Source organism: Vigna radiata, unplaced genomic scaffold, assembly GCF_000741045.1.
Source record: "Vigna radiata var. radiata cultivar VC1973A unplaced genomic scaffold, Vradiata_ver6 scaffold_201, whole genome shotgun sequence".
In the NCBI taxonomy this organism is placed as follows: Eukaryota; Viridiplantae; Streptophyta; class Magnoliopsida; order Fabales; family Fabaceae; genus Vigna; species Vigna radiata.
In genome coordinates, this window is record NW_014543621.1 from 178,929 (window position 1) to 195,758 (window position 16,830).

Below are 16,830 nucleotides of genomic sequence, written 5' to 3' on the forward strand. Positions count from 1 at the left end.
AACCACTCAAACTACAAAGAATAGATTTGGTCTAGTAATTGTTAGATAAATCAGCTTTCCAATTAGCCTCCTATACCTCTTTGGATCGGAGAATAATTTACCTTGTTCTGCCCTTAATATCTGGTTTGGGTCCATGGGACTGTTTACCAGTCTGCAATTAATCATGCTTGTTTCTTGTAATATATCAAGAGTATACTTCCTTTGGGAGATCACAACTCCATCTTTTGATTGCGGTACTTCAATGCCTAAGAAGTATTTGAAACTTCCAAGATCCTTGGTTTGAAAATGTCTACATAAGTACTCTTTCAGTTGAGATATTTTAACAACATAATATCCTGTAATGACAATATCATTGTAAAACAAGAAAGGCCTTATATCTCAAGCCAAGATGATATGATCATACATAGGTCAAGAATGAAGAGTTTTAAAGAGTGACAAGAAGCACAAAAAGAGTAGAATAGGTTTCTTGGCTTGTATTTTGCCTCTTTTGTTTTCTTTCGTTTATTTTGGTTGTAGAGAAGCTTATAAACTCTTTCTTTAAAGTACAAGCAACGTGGGACTTCACATAGTTTTGACTTAAAAAGAAAGAAGAATAAATAACCCTTCTCATTTTGTTGCTTGTAGCACAAGTTAATCATGCATAGTTTGTAATTTTGATTTCTAAACTTGTTAGGAAGCTTATAAACCCTTCAGAAGTGAAAGAATTGAGAGATGTGGGGCTTAGTCACCCTTGGGATGTTGTTGTCCAGACTTGAAAGCTATCCAAGTTCCACATCCTTAAGACTATATAAGTTGGTCTCCTTTTTGCACACACCTTTGATTGAATGAATATAAGAGTGATTTGCATTCATTTTCTTATCTTCTTTAAGATAGAATTATGTCTCTTAGTCATCTTTTGAGGTCTTATCTTGTGTAGAGCAAGTGACGGTCTCCTTGGCACTTATCTTGGATCATTTCAAGTGGCAAAAATATCCAGGTCTTATTTCGTTTTTAATCTTTTTCATTGCTTACTTGTCTTAGTCTTAGGCTTTTTTCTCTCTAAGCATGTTATTCCATATGGAAAAGATTAAAGATGGAGGAGAGAAAGGATAGGAAAACTTAGGAGTTGAAGACATGCCACTTGAAATGATCCAAGATAAGTGCCAAGGAGATTGTCATTTGCTCTACAGAAGATAAGACCTCAAAAGATGACTAAGAGACATAATTCTATTTCAAAGAAGATAAGCAAATGAATGCAAATCACTATTATATTCATTCAATCAAAGGTATGTACAAAAGGATCATAACGGTCGGCTACCGGCGAACAGTAAAGGCAGCCTGTGGAGGATCAGAGAACCTGCTCTAATACCATCTTGAGATTAAAACAGAGAAATATATTTCTAAAGGGTTTAATGGACCCTTCTCATGTTCTACTATACAATAGGAGATGGAAGGTCAAGGAATTATCCTAGACTGCTAGGTACAATAATTAGAGATAACCCAACACACTCCTCTCTACTTTAGTCCTTCTGGCTACACTAACATAAGTAGACTCAATTATTCTAACAGAGCTAAACTTTCCAAACCAAGCACGTGGTGATTGCTTGAGGCCATATAGAGATTGATGCGATTTACATACTGTTAGAAGTGGGTTTTAGGCCTAACTCAACCCCACAAAACCGGCTTGTAANGTGAGGTCTGCACCCCACTTATATATTATAAATTGGCCTTATCTCTAGTCGATGTGGGACTTCCAACACACCCCCCTCACGCCGAGGTATATACATCTCGAGCGTGAGACTAGATATTAATGGGTGGTCCGATAACGACCCAATAGCGGGTGGAACAATATGCCCAACAATCGCTAGGATAGACTCTAACCATAGCTCTGATACCATGTTAGAAGTGGACTTTAAGCCTAACTCAACCCCACAAAACCGGCTTGTAGGGTGAGGTTTGCACCCACTTATATACACTTAAATGGCCTCATCTCTAGTCGATGTGGGACTTCCAACACACCCCCCTCACCCCGAGGTATATACATCTCGAGCGTGGGATTAGACTTTTTAATGGGTGGTCCGATAGCGGCCCGATAGCGGGTGGATCAATATGCCCAACGACAACAGAAATCGCTAGGATGGGCTCCAGTCATGGCTCTGATACCATGTTAGAAGTGGGTTTTAGGCCTAACTCAACCCCACAAAACCGGCTTGTAATGTGAGGTCTGCACCCCACTTATATATTATAAATTGGCCTTATCTCTAGTCGATGTGGGACTTCCAACACATACCATACCAGACTCCCCCTCAGCAACAAACCTAGAAGGTTGCTCCATATAAACTTCTTCCTTAAGATCACTATGTAGGAAAACATTCTTGATATCCAATTGATGAAATGACCAGTGACGAATGGTGGCCATGGCAGAGAAAAGGCAAATAATAGTCATCTTGGCTACAAGAGAGACAGTGTCACAATAATCAAGACCATAAACTTGAGTGTAAGCTTTTGCAACAAGCTAGACTTTGAGCCCATCAATTTCACCATAAGGGCTGACATTGACTGCATACATCCATCAACAACCAAACACCTTTTTGTCCGGGGAAGGGGCACCAACTCTTAATTATTATTGTGGTCAAAAGAGCATGCATTTATGCAATCATAGCTTGTTTCCATCCACTCAGGATAAAAGAGAAAAATAGTAGGGCGACAATCGATGATAGCTAAGAAAATTATAAATGAGATGAAGGTTTTGAGTGGAATGAGTATCTTTTTTGAGGGCAATAGGCAATGCTAAATCATTTGCACTAGGAGGCGTGGGAGGAGGTGATGAGGAAGAAGAATCTCAAGTAGGAGATTCACTATTTTCTTAGGGAGATGGACTATTTATTGGGACCCTGTGTGGGTGATCTCAATATGTGGAGAAATGGGTGCATGAGGATTGTGATCAAGATTTGGAATGACAGAGACAGTGGAGCTATTTGACTCAGCCACTAGAATAGGAAGGACTTGCTGGAGGATAGAAACATCCTGAACAGATGGAGAAAAGTAAGGAGAGTCTTCAAAGAATGTGACATTGGCAAACATGTAATACTTCTTAGTTTCAGGAGAATAACATTGATATCCTTTTTAAAGTCGAGAATAGCCTAAGAAGACATATTTGAGACCGCGAGCAGAGAGTTTGTCTAGTTTTAAAGACATGTCATGAACAAAACAAACACAGCCAAACACTTGGGGAGATGTGTGAAAGAGAGGATCAATAGGAAAGAGAATGGAGAAATAGACTTTATGATTAAGAGAGGAGGAAGACATCCTATTAATAAGATAATATGCAGTTAAGATGACATCTCTCTAGTGATGGACAAGAATATGGGCACCAAGCAAAAGGGTATGGGCAGTTTCATCCAAATGTTTATTTTTTCGTTCTGCAATACCATTTTGTTGCGGTGTATAAGGATAAGTAGATACCATGGGAACTCAAGATGGCAAAAAAGGAGGATGAGAAATACTCTTTGGCATTATAATTTCTTAATATTTTGATTACTTGACCAAATTGAGTCTTGATTTCATTCAAAAAAAAAATGTAAAGATGACTAACAATTCAGAATGATTTTTCATAAGATAAACCCAGGTACATCATGAATATTCATCAATAAAGGTTACAAAATATCTAAAACCAAAAGAGGAGATATGACTAGGTCTCCATATATCAGAATGGATGATGGAAAAACTAGAATTAATATTGATTGGGACCTTTTAGGAAAGGTAGATCTAACATGTTTTCCTAGTTAACATGACTCACATTCTAAAGTTTGGAGACCACTGAGTTCAGGGTACATTTTTTTAATTTGGACAAATGAGGATGACTAAGTCGATCATGTAACATTTTAGAATTAGGAGCAGCAATGCAAGACACCCTTGGTCGAGATTCAATATGGTATAATCTGCTAGTTTCATATCCTTCTCCAATCTGTCTCCTTGAACCACACCCCTGTAATAAAAGATTTGTGAAAAAAATTGTTGAACAATTTAACATTTTTGTCAACTGCCATAGGGAAGTTAAATTAAAAGGACAATTAGGGACAAAAAGGATAAAGTTTAGATTGAAGGAGGGAAGCAAGGAAACATGACTGATTCCTTTTGAGGATGTTTTAAATCCATTTGCAAAGGGTTATGAAATAAGTTTTTTCTCGAAAGGAAGTAGATGAGAATAAAGAGGTATTACCAAAAACGTGATTAGAAGTACCTGAGTCAATTATCCATGAATTTTGACCTTTCATGGATTGCGATATACAAGCTGTGTACTGGGAGATTGAGATGGTTGTGCTAAGCTATTAAACTTCAACTATAGATACTCTTGATATTCATCTTTAGTGAACTTAGAAGTGGTAGATTCAATCTTCGAAATATTGGATTTTGGAAGGGAAACCATATAAGGAGTAACAATTCTCTTGAGTGTCACTCATCCTTTTATAGTATGTGGATTGAGGACGTCCTTGACCTCCTCGTACTCCTCCTCTAGTGTCACATCTTCCTCTTCCTCGTGTGGCAACCATGAAAAAGGGTTCCACTAGTTCACGCCCTTCCATTTTAAGAGCTACAAGTTTGTTTGCCATGTCATAGGGATGTTGAATATCATTGGCATAAATACTTTGAGCTTTTTTTCCAAAAGGAGTGACAAGTTTTGAAAGCTCTCAGAGATATAAGAAGTTTGGGTTTCACTGATTGTCATAACAAAGCACACAACTGGAAATCTGCTTGTTTCCACTGGTTAGTTGTATCAGTCAGTACATGGCTGTCATCTTACTCAAGGTGATCATAAATAACCTTGATCAAGAAGCCACATCTCAACGGCAGCTGACCAAGATAAGTAATTTTTTCCATTTAACTTTTCAAACTGATAGAGGGACTTCAAGATAAAGAGATGCCACTACCAAAAGTCATTTCAGATCAAGGGATAATCTGGTGGTCACCGGACTAAACTGTGACGATAGCCGCGGTGAACAGTGGTGGACGGTGTCGAAATTGCAGGGAATAGAGGTTGATGGTGATAAACTTCAGTGGACAGCTTCTCACAATGGCAAAACAGTGCCAAACGATGGTGGACAGCGGCAAACGACACCGGACAACGACAAATGGTGCCAGACTGTTGCAGACAACAACTAAGGTTTGGAGACTAGACAAAAACCAAAACACGATCCTCGCTCTGGTATCAACTTGAGATTGAAACTATAAAATAATTCTCGAGAGTTTGAAAGATCCCTCTCACTCTAATTCTATATATAAGAAAGTTTTGATACAAAAGCATATGATAAATAGAATAACTTTAAACACAACATAATGATAATAAATAGGATAAATATTCTAACAAAGTTAACTAAAGTTGATTTAACAATTTAATTTAAGATTTTTAGGTAAGGTTTTAGGGATCAAAAATAAACTAAAAAGAAATAATCAGGAGAAGAAAAGTGAGCTAGTGTGCGACAGAATACGTAGTGCATCGCCTTGAAATTGGTTTAATAACATTGCCTAGCTACAAAATTACGGTTTTGGTAAAATTAAAATTGTTTTCCCAAAATTATATTTGACTGATAAAAACTAATTGATGATAGAACTTGAATCATAAATGAGCTAAAAGATTGTTTGATCTAAAAAAATTAATTATAAACTATGCATTAGAATCAATATTCTATCCGGCTCAACCAATTTGTTACGTAATGAGTACATACCTCTTTCCTAGCTATGACAGAAAATTATTTTAACCGAACAAATGATTGTGCAAATGACACGCACTTCCTTAAAGAAAAGTAAGAGGATGATCTGGTGTTCACGTCCTCTTTCATCACAAAAATTAACCACAAAAATGTGTAAATATAAGTTACAATTCCTAATATCAAAGATTTTTTTGGACGGTTATTCAGGCAATTGCGTCCTTTGATGGCAGATCTTACTTAGCCACCAATAGCATCATAGTCAGTCAGTCTTCTGATGGCCAAGCGATGAAACCATAAGAGAATTTCAAGAATATAATGTTCCACTTTGTCTTTATCTGCATGGTGGAATGTCTCAATCCACATTAAACCACTCTTTTTGTTTACCTCGTACCTTTAAAAAGGAGGGAAGAAGTATATAAGTAAAAAAAGAATTAATATAAAAAACAAAAGGAAAAATGTAAAGGATTTGTAACTCAAATATAGGAGTGGATACTTGCTGCTTACCTTGTGTTTGCCCACTGGCCAAGCCAACCAAATCTACGATGTGCTCTGGACCAATTTTAAAACAATCAAAAGAAACGGCCATACAGGATTAGAATTAACTTGTATGAGGTAAATAAATATAACGATGATTAAAGAAGGCTTGTCACATGGGTGGTAGTTAAAAGCTAGTTGACAACAAGCCAGATATCTTACTTGGATGTGTTAGTGGCCATGGGGACCAACCAACGTAAGGTTTTCTTTATCTCACTTCTTACATCGGCTACACTTAGCTGCAAGACTCAAACAACAACCATGAGGAAGGAGTAAAATAGAACAAGGGAAAAAATTAAGAACACTTTTTTGGTTGAAAATGGAAATATGAAAGTAGAAGAAAAGTTATTCTTCAAAAATTAAGCGTTTTTTTGCAGTGTTTTAAATATTATCATGTTATGCCATGAGTAATCAATCTAGGCAAGTATGAAGGCATGTCCTTTCGTGAAAGAATAATTGGTGTTTAGGATATGGAGTTGAGGTCAACTATCCGAGTTATGCTATGTTGTCCAAAGTCTAAATTTGATCTAGAAGTCCAAGTGATGTATCAAACCGTTCGTTCAAACTGTCTAGAGTATACCTGTAAAAGGTACTTTAATGTCAAATTCAGCTTAATGTTTGATAGTTAGCAATCAATGCAATCGTAAATGCACGTAACCTACTTACCTCTTTACCTCAAAGATCTATTTATATGGGTTTCGGTATGGACTTTTGATTAATGTTGGCCTAATTACGGTCCAATTGTTGGTAATAATGTTTACTTTTAAGTTGATCAACATTAAGATTAATGTACTTTGATTCATGACCAAGTTGATCAACATTAAGGTTAATGTACTTTGATTCATGATCGATCAATTTGCTTGGTAGTCAGTCGGGTTCTCTAATGGCTCACTAGATGATCCAAGCTATGGCTAATCGTTTGGTTTGTGGCTGACCAAACGATCATACAGTACATAGGCCTTCCAAGCCCGAATCTTAAATGATTGTGAATAGGTTTGAAGTTGGTCACTCAGCCCCTTCTTTGTGTAACTCAGGTGTGACTTGATAAGGAGTAGCTTTAATCATGATGGAGGTTCTATAAAAAGGTTGTAAATAGGTTGTAAATAGATTTTTGAGTGTGTGTAACTTGGAGGGTGACAGACTCCACGAGACGATTCGAGAATGCGAAGGGTGAGAGGCTCCGCGAGAGACTTTGTGATTCGAGTTTGCGAGTAGCTAGGATAAATTTTCTTTTGATTCAGTTCTTCGATTTCTTTGGTAGTTAGATTTTCAAGCTCTTTGTAGTGTAGATATATATTGTTCTTCGCATATGGATTTAATAGAGGATAATGTTAGATCGTGAGCGTTCTTGGTGATTTCACCATCAATTGTACTTTTGTTCTAAATTTTAATGAATTTCTGCATTTCTATTTTAATGTTCTTGTCTAATTTATGTTTTTTCTTGTTTTTTTTATTTTATTTCTTGCACATGAATTTTAAATTTCAGCACTTGTACTATTGATTTTACATTTTGGCAATGGATTCTTATGTTATATTTGGATTTTTATACTTTCCTTTTATGTTTCTTGCACTTATTGTATAAATTTGGTTTCTATTTTGAATAACTTATTTTAAAAGAGCTAGATTATGGGACATTACGCGCAAGTGAATGCCTGACATGTTTGTAACCATCAACGCGAACAAGTCGTTGTTGGCCTTCAACATTCCCACTACAACTTGCTCTTGCTTCGAACTCAGTTGTTGTGCATATTAGTTGTTTGGCCATCTTGTTTCCCCAGACTCAATGGCTTAACTTCCCCTTGTGGCTCCATTAGTCTTTTGTGTTAGATCGGGGATCCAAGTCAGCCATGATCGCTTTAGATCGTCTAGCCTTGTGCGGGAGAACGTATAATATCATCTTGAGTCCTGTCGTGTAACATTCTTGCATGTTTTCTTTTATCTACATGCATTGTGAAATTGTTTCCTTGTCAGAAGGGAACTTCATTGTCGAGTAAGGCATGGAGACTATGGCACCGAAGGCATTGAGGCATGGTCGCCTGATCAACACGTTATACGAAGTGTTGGCCTCCACAAGAAGATACCTCACTTGAATCTCTTAATTATCCCAACTGGTCCTAAACCTTGTCCAAAGGTCCATGTAACCTCGAGTATCCACTCTTTCGCTCGAGAACCCAACAATTTGCACATTGTACGAGACAATAAGATCCTCAAACAGGTCCATCTTCAAAAAAGTCTTCCAAAATAGGATGTTGATCGAGCTTCCCTAGTCAATAAGGACTTTGCTAACCCATATTGGAAATCTCAGTAGTGATAACCATGGGGTCATCCTGATTAGGATTTAGGACCTTGAAATCCTCAATCATGAAGGTAATGGATAGTATAGTCCTCGACTTTCGATCAATGACGTGGACGGTTTTAAAGGCTCAAACAGACTATCAGTCTCCCGTAAACCCTGTAAAGATCGTGTTGAAGTGCCCTTGAAGTGGCGGTCTCTACTCCTGCGCTAATGTTGGGAGGGCTCTCTACAATGATCGATTCTTGAAGTACGGCAAGAACATCTCTCAAAACTATAAATGCGAGGCGGGCTCCTCTCCTCCTGCTCGGTTTTAACCTACTTCTTAAGGTGACCTGCTCGAATCAGCTCCTCAATTTTGTCACAAAGTGTGGTGTATTCCTTTGTGGTGTGTCTCATATTGTTATGATATTGGCAATGCTTATTGCCATAAACACCTTGGGGGTTGGCCCTCCTTCATTGAGGGGGTATCAAATCGGCACTCAGAGTCTCTTTAAGGTTAATGTACTCTGATTCATGATTGCCTGGGTTCACTTGTGGCTCGCTAAATGATCCGAGATATGGTTGACTGAACAATCATACGATACAATTGGTAAATTAAATTAAGGACATTAAATAATGATTGAGTATGATGAGTGACTACTTGATGACAATGACGAGGTTGATTGGCGTTATTGTTTAAACCTAAAGCCTTTTTTGTTTGTTCTAAACTTTTCTTTTATCTATTTTTTGTGGTTTTTTAACAGTGGTAATAATAGAAAGTACCAGCAGATAATCATACCTCTTCTGCAACATGAAAGGATGGTAAATTAGAACGTAGAACTAATTTTATATTAGGAGGCAAGCTTTGATATAGTGAATCCTTTGTATTTGCAGCAGGCGTGGTTGATTTGGCTACCTGAGTGTCAATACAAGACACAGTAGAATGTTACTCAAATGTATTTGCTTACAGTGACACAAAATTGAACAACTTTGATTAGTATATATAACTACACCTTATTCAATCTAAGAAAGTACAGAGGGAATCATTAGTGAACAAATCATATCCCAATATCATATAACTAGGTTTGAATGTGAATCTGATTAAACCATACAAAATCTCATGAATATATATTTCAATATCCTAAATTATTTTTATAGGAACCCTGGTTCGTTATGATCTAGATCAGGCTCATGTGTTCTGTGACTAGAATGTGTCATGTATGAGAACATGATGCTGAGCAACTCAATCCGTTAAAAAGAAAATTGAAGGTATATATTCCTTGATGATGCCTTGACAAATTGGGAAGTTTCAACTATCGCAAAGCAATGGTTGAAAACAAAAAATAAATAAAACTGAGAATATTCCTGGCACCAGCTATGCTATGATTTAGGTGATGGATCTAATGCAGCATGGAAAAAAAGGCACGACAACTATTTTTGCATTTTTAAAGTACCTGTAGAAGGGCAACGAGGCAAGTTGAAAATAAATTAGCCACGAAAATACTAGATTTTCTTTTCTTAGAGGCAGTGTGCATTCAAATATTTCAAATTACTAGATTTTCTTATTTACATTACATTACAAACGTGATTGACAAAAAGACGTCCTTAGTTATATTGTCACAAACCAAATATTCACTTATAAATTTTGAGGATCATCCGTTTTCACTTTATAAAAGGGGATCATCTAGTTTCAAGTCCAGGTCACAGGTGGTGTAACAAACTGATAGCAGTTTGTATCAGAAACATGAAAGCACACTGAAATTTTCTACCAAATTATCACCGTTTGATAGGAATGGCAGCAAAAACTTGAAGAAGTCAAATGTTTCGCCTTGCTGCTGATTCTTGGCTGAGTTTCTCTCTTAATATTAATGATTAAAATAAATAAGTTTACAGTCAAATCCAAATATTTAATTACACCAATATCAAAAGTAATTAGGAAGGAAGTTACAGAGAGGTGGCACAATAGAAATTCAAGCTCACCTGGTTCAAGATAATAAAAAAAAAACAGATAGAATGGATTAAATATAAAGATTAACTCACAAGAGTATTAATTTGAAGCACTATATTTGCATAGTGCAAAGCAAGGCCTGCAGGGCCCAATCTTTGGCAATTGTTCATGTGTCCAATTGATTGTTCGTGGTAATCTGCAGGTGCCCATGGATAAATATTACAGGTATGTGGAACATAGATTTCATTTAAAGATGGATTTCACCAGGAATTTGACGGGAATATAAACAAAACAGCCACCCTATTCTCCCTATGTAATTTAAAATAAGAATCACTACAAAATAAGGCTAACATAGATGAGATTTGTAGCAAATCTTGTGTTAAATAAGTCCTGACATGGATAAGAAAGAACTGCTATTTAATAATTAATATTAAGTGGCACAGAACAGCATTACAGATCAAGTGAAGCAAACATAATCTAAGGGCAAACCTGTATTGCCAAACACAATGGTTATCTCCAAATGCAAAAAAAGGACAATATCTACAAGCTTCTCCATAACCTGTAATACATTAGATTTGAATCATATTCAACTTATGCAGGTTCTCTATTTATAATATCCACAAGATGAACCCACATCTATAAATAAAAATCATTTTCTCTACAGTATATTTGATTATACTTGGATCGGATGCTCTGAAAGTCTAATTGGGGATAAAACAAACAAGGAGTACAACACTCAGCGACAAGATAAACATAAATTTGCAGAGAAAAAAATCTGATGTTACCTCCTCCAAATTTCTAGACCAGAGTGATTTTTTCTTTAAGTGATTAATTTGCTTCTTTTTTCGGCTTTTAATTTCCGCGCTCAAGACTGCAAGATCATCATCACCTATATGATAGAGACATACTGAAGGTCAAAAGTATATCTAAGGTACTACATAAATACTGCTCAATATACTGAAAGGTAAAACTTCTGATTAGAGTATTTTTTACTTCAAACATGTCCAATATATATATAGTTAACAATCATTTAGGCTTCAGACATTAATAGCTCCAAACAAAAGAAAAAATATATATTAGCAAAAAAGCAAAGTAGGGGTTTTAGAAAATATTATGTGTCTGTAAAGCATTAAAATTTATCAGGGACATAAAATACTAAAAATAGGATACAACTAAAGCAGAGCATATATAACTAGTGTACAGATCCTATATTCATTGCAAAGTCCTTAATGAAAGAGTTATTGATGCTAGCATATATTTCTTAACCATTTCGAAACCGATTGCATGATTAGTGTGAACCTTGTCCCATGGTTCTACACATTCACCACCGACTAAAATGATGGCTCTATTTTCAACAAGAACAATAACATTAATTCCAAATTGTTCTTCACTTTAAATTAAGTATATAAGAGCTTCTGATTTAATATTAAAAATTGTTACACACAAAGACAAGATGAATATTATGCTATGGCCCATTGGTAACATTAAAAAACTCCATCTTTGATCCTCCAACTCACACTTACGCTGAAAATGTTGTTGAAGTTTATCCCAAGCATCTAACTCATGGTACAATTTCTGCAGCCAGACAATTGTTTTCCAATTTTAGAACTAACCCCACATAAAGATAAAATACTTAGTTGAATAAAAAGAATATGCAAAGAGAAATTGGTTTCGGCAAAGGAAAGTAATAGAAAATCTAGAAGATCAAGTAACTGCAAAATGGTAGAAAATGAGCAGAGATAACAAAAGGGGCAGTAAATATGACACCTCAGGTAATTTATTAAACTACCAATTTATACAAGTAGTATATAACACATTTCAACATTTACTTGTAACAGTCTATTCCTTCTATAAGACGTAATTTGTACAATCAAATTAAATGAGTAAAGATTAGATTAATCAAGAAGGTATCATAACCATCATATTAGTTTCACTTGTAGAATACATGTGTCATTGTGATACCATGGACCTCTTTCCTTTTCAAGTTTTCTTACACTATCAGCTTCAAAAGTTACTATTACCAGTTAGTGATACAAAGAATACACTCACAACTGTAAAATGAACCAAAGTCATCAATCGTTGCATTATTGATTCTGCCTCGTCTCTTGACAGTCTTTCGGTGTTTAATTGTCTGCTAATTCTAAAATTTACAAAGAAAATACATCAAAGAATAAATGAGGCTAAATATTTATTTGATGATGAATGAAAAGGCTAGACAAGTTGAAGGAGAACAATTTGTATTACTTTTCTAAGTAACGATCTAAATTGTGCCACTGAGGATCCTTCGAACGATTTCCAAAACGAATCACCTCATTAGAAAAAACTTTCAACTCCTTCCTGACAACATAATCCAAAATGACATACGGTTCATATTTCTGTTTTACAGAGTCACGTTGGAAGAGAAAATATGAAGAAAAGTTTAAATAATTTTCTCCATAAACTAAAATGAGGTTATGCATTGCTAATTTGTAAAAGTTCTCTCATGTTATGTTGTTAGCTTTTCCATAAGTTAATTTTATCTTTTTGAGAAGTTTATTCCATTTTTTTCCATTTATTTTCTTTTCCAAGTAGTTATAGAGAAATTGATGCAAACCCAAAACTCTTAGTTTATTGATGGTAGAGAAGTCATTCTTAGTAATTTAATTTAACCAATATTTTACCTCTTGTCTGCTGCAACGATCCTAAGAAGTTCATTCATATCTTCTGATATTAAATTTTGCACACCCTCTGAAAGAAGCACCTTTTCTTTTAAATTCCTAACACTTTCTGCGGATAGAGATTCCAGAAGATTAAAACCTTTGACAATTGTGTTTGCAACCTCGAATGCCAAAATAGAAATTCCGTTCCCCTTAATTGCAGCTCCAGAAGCATTAAAATTTGTGATGCTGCTCCCAATGGTATCCAAAACCTTTCCACATCCAATAGAGCCAGCTCTGCTCAAGAGTAAACTCATCTCTGAGACCTGAAAATCAACATTTGTTTGGATAAACTTTCTAATAAACAGTCACAGGAGAGAAAAAGAAAATCAAAATAAAACAAACACCCTCTAAAAGCTGAAGTTCACAACTTGTGGAAACATTTTAATTCACTGTCTTCAAAGTTTATCCAAACATGTCATGTCCAAGATAAGAGACAGTTTCAAAAATAGTAATTGTTACCTACAAATATACCTTAAACCCAGTTGTATTTAGCAGAACAGACATCAATGAATGATTTGAAATCAAAATTAAAAACCAAGCAATCAACCTTTGAGATTGAGCTTGACTTATGGAGAAAGCAAACATCGGCAAAGCATGGGATTCCATCATAGAAATGTTGGTCGAGAACAGTAACACGTTCTTGCACTTGCTTTTGTGGTTGCAGATTATTCCCTTCAATTATACCCTGTGTGTTTATGGAATCAGTGCCCCTATTGACAGGATGCCTCTTTGAATTTGAACCCCCTGCCATCTGCTACACCAAAGAATAAGAGAGTTCAACCTCAACACTATGGAACATCACCTTCTTAATTATAGCCTTCAACCATGAATTGCTTAGCTACAAGTAATACCTTCTGCGCAATTTCTCATTAAAATGGAAATTGCTCAGTAACTGCGTTTCAAGATCACACGAACGCACTCACGTTTCAAGAAGAAATTTTGCCTTGTTTTCTAGAAACAATTTATCATAGATAGTAACTCTTTTAATATGACAACCTTAAAATTTGGTATTAAACTCTAATAGATTATTATTTTTTAATAAATATTCACGTAAAACTATCCTCCATTATACCAAAAAATTTATGAAAAAGCAGTCTCGGTCAATTCGGTTGAGTTTTTACGCGATTATAACTTATTTATAATAAGATTACAAGGAATGGCAAATCTTCTTTGTATTATTTTTTATGTATAAATTGGAATGATTATTATACATAAAAATAATAGAAGTGAAAAAAATAATCAATCTTTTCCCATTTTATTCATGTGGTCTTTACTTCTTTAATAATAAAAGTGAAACAATAATCCATCTATCGAGTAATATGTTTCTTATTGTCACAAAATTATCGTATAAAAATGAAAATTTTTGAATTTGGGACCACAACCACCTATGTAGGTGATAGATAACTATGAGAGGTTCAATCAAGACTCTTTAAGTAGTGGGAAATTACATGAAAGGTTTAATCAAGACGACCTAGATAGGCGGTAGAAAATTGCATGAAAGGTTCAACTAAGACCGTTTAGGTAGGTAGCAGTGAACTACATGAAAGGTTCAACAAAAACTACCAAAGTAAGCAATAAGAAACTATGTGAAAGGTTGAACCAAGACCACCTAGGTAGGTGACAAAGAATGTAAAGTAAAAATCCTTTATTTTATTGATCAAGTGTCTCATTAAAACCTTCTTGGCCAAACCCCTCATTAGGAAAAAAGATTGATTAACAAAATAGTACATTTAGGATTACAAGTAGTTAGCTATCTACAAGTTCCTAGCTTCGAAGTAAAACTTTGAATGTGTTACATTCTAAGTATTATGTACATGCTGTCGTGACAAATATTCTATAGGTTATAAGCACCTTTGTTGGCATCTTCAACTATATAGAGTGGTCCTTCCCAATTGGCGTAAAACTTGTCGTCACTTTTCTTGGCATTGCTTGCCATTCGTCATACTAGGTCACCCATTCTAAAGCTCCTGGATTACAACTTGGAGTTGTATCTTCTGGTCACACTTTGCTTTGTAGTTGTTTAACATATTTGGGTTTTTTCTCATTTTTCGACTAGTAAGTCCGAGCTAGTACCGAGACAATTTTGATTGTGTTCTTCGTCATACTTTTGTCATTGCAAAGATGGTTCTCCAATCTCTACAAGGATCATGGCATAAGTGTCATATACTAAGCTGAAGGGTATTTCTTTGGTTGAAGATCGGGTAGTAAACCTATATATGCCCACAATACCTCTAGCAAGTCTTCTGGCCACCTTTCCTTGGCCGAGTCCAATCTCTTCTTTAATTCCCACCAAGATGACTTTGTTGGTAGTTTCAAGTTGCTCATTACATTGGGGGTGCTCCATTAAGCTAGCTATGTGTTTTATGTCGAGGCCGGTGTAGAATTTGGCTAGCTCTTTGTTTATAAATGTCGTCCATTACCAGTGATGAGAATGTGAGGCAAGTCATACTAACATATTTTGTTCTTCCCAACAAAGAATTGCACTTATTGAGCTATGATCGTTGCTAGAGGCTTTGCTTCGATCCACTTGGTGAAGTATTCAATGTCGACTAGTTAGAATTTAACTTAGCCTTTGCCTAGTGCAAAAGGATGAAGAATATCCATTTCCCGCTTCGCGAAAGGCCATAGGGAGAAGATATGGTGTAATTCCTCACGCTTGTCATGTATGATGTTTCCGTGCTTATGGCAAGGTATACATTTTAAACATAATCAACATAATTTGCCTCCATAGTCAGTCAAAAGTATCCTTCTCGTAGGATTCGTACTGCCATGGTTCTCGCCCTAGAGTGATACCCACAAATACCTTTGTGTGTCTTGCATATTATGTAACCGGCTTGCTTTAGAGTAACACATTTCAACAAAGGCTAACTATAGTCTATTATAAATAGATCATCATCTACTAGCGTATAACGGACGACTTTCCTTACCCAGCCTTGTTGAGACAAGATAAGCTTGTCTACAACATTTTTGGTTTTGAAGTATAAACAAACAACATTAGACGAAGTAGTCTTGAATAGAGTCATAGAGTGAAAATAGTCAAAAACACTAAATGATATATAGGAATACTAAGTATAAAATTGAAGGTGTCCACATAATTAAAATAACACATCAAACTCAGTAATAAATCATTAAACACTAGGAATCCACAATAGATTAACAAGAATTTGAGAAAACTACTAGGAATTAAAAGTCTAGTAAGAAGCATTTACAAACGACTTCCAAAGTTAAAAATCTAACTCATACAAAAACACTTAGGCACAACATCAAACGAAATGAGAATATGAAGAAGCTACAACTGGTATAATAGGACATGCAGAAACATAAGTGTTAGGCTCAAAATCCCAAATCATCTAGTAACATAGGAAAAATCTTAAGAAAACACTTAAGCATAAATAAAATGTAAAGCAACCAAAGTTAAGGCATCCAGATGCAACACCAAATGACTTTCAAGTCAAAGCGTCTATGAGAGTTATGCTAAACGCGTAAGCTATACTGTACCTAACAGTAATCAGTTAAACTCTCAAATGTATAATGATGTTGAAGTGTTGAGACAATGTTTTGGTAAAATCCTTAAGTGTCTCAAGTAAAAATCCAAAAACATGTAGAAACCAAAACTTGTTAAACATTCTAGCTAAAGATGTTGAGATTGTTGACAACACAAACTCTATATCAATCTGGTTTTTG

General features: G+C 35.5%; 1 protein-coding gene across 4 annotated transcripts; it reads right to left on the reverse strand.

The window, feature by feature from the left end:
- Positions 1–1,980: 1,980 nt before the first annotated feature.
- Positions 1,981–14,113, reverse strand: LOC106754704. 4 transcript variants are annotated; one of them, XM_022778043.1, is made up of 13 exons: positions 13,998–14,113; positions 13,694–13,897; positions 13,108–13,409; positions 12,692–12,784; positions 12,497–12,587; positions 11,971–12,022; positions 11,233–11,336; positions 10,937–11,006; positions 10,540–10,643; positions 9,299–9,415; positions 6,387–6,463; positions 6,195–6,239; positions 1,981–6,081 (listed from the first exon to the last, which is right to left on the reverse strand). In XM_022778043.1, exons 2-13 carry the CDS (start codon positions 13,895–13,897, stop codon positions 5,928–5,930), a joined length of 1,413 nt encoding a protein of 470 aa, XP_022633764.1. In that variant the 5' UTR covers positions 13,998–14,113; the 3' UTR covers positions 1,981–5,927. The 4 variants fall into 4 exon arrangements, with proteins under 4 accessions (XP_022633764.1, XP_022633763.1, XP_022633766.1 ...); XM_022778042.1 differs by having other exon boundaries at positions 13,694–13,900; XM_022778045.1 differs by lacking the exon at positions 6,387–6,463 and having other exon boundaries at positions 5,941–6,081; positions 13,694–14,113.
- Between the last annotated feature and the right edge of the window lie 2,717 nt (positions 14,114–16,830).

Coding starts and splice junctions, on each gene's coding strand:
- LOC106754704 (XM_022778043.1), bottom strand. CDS start 13,897: ATGGCAGGGGGTTCAAATTCAAAGAGGCATCCTGTCAATAGGGGCACT. Junction 12,785..13,107: donor ATCGTTGCAGCAGACAAGAG/GTAAAATATTGG, acceptor TTATGTTGTCAG/GAAGGAGTTGAAAGTTTTTT. Junction 12,023..12,496: donor CTTTGGTTCATTTTACAGTT/GTGAGTGTATTC, acceptor GTCTGGCTGCAG/AAATTGTACCATGAGTTAGA.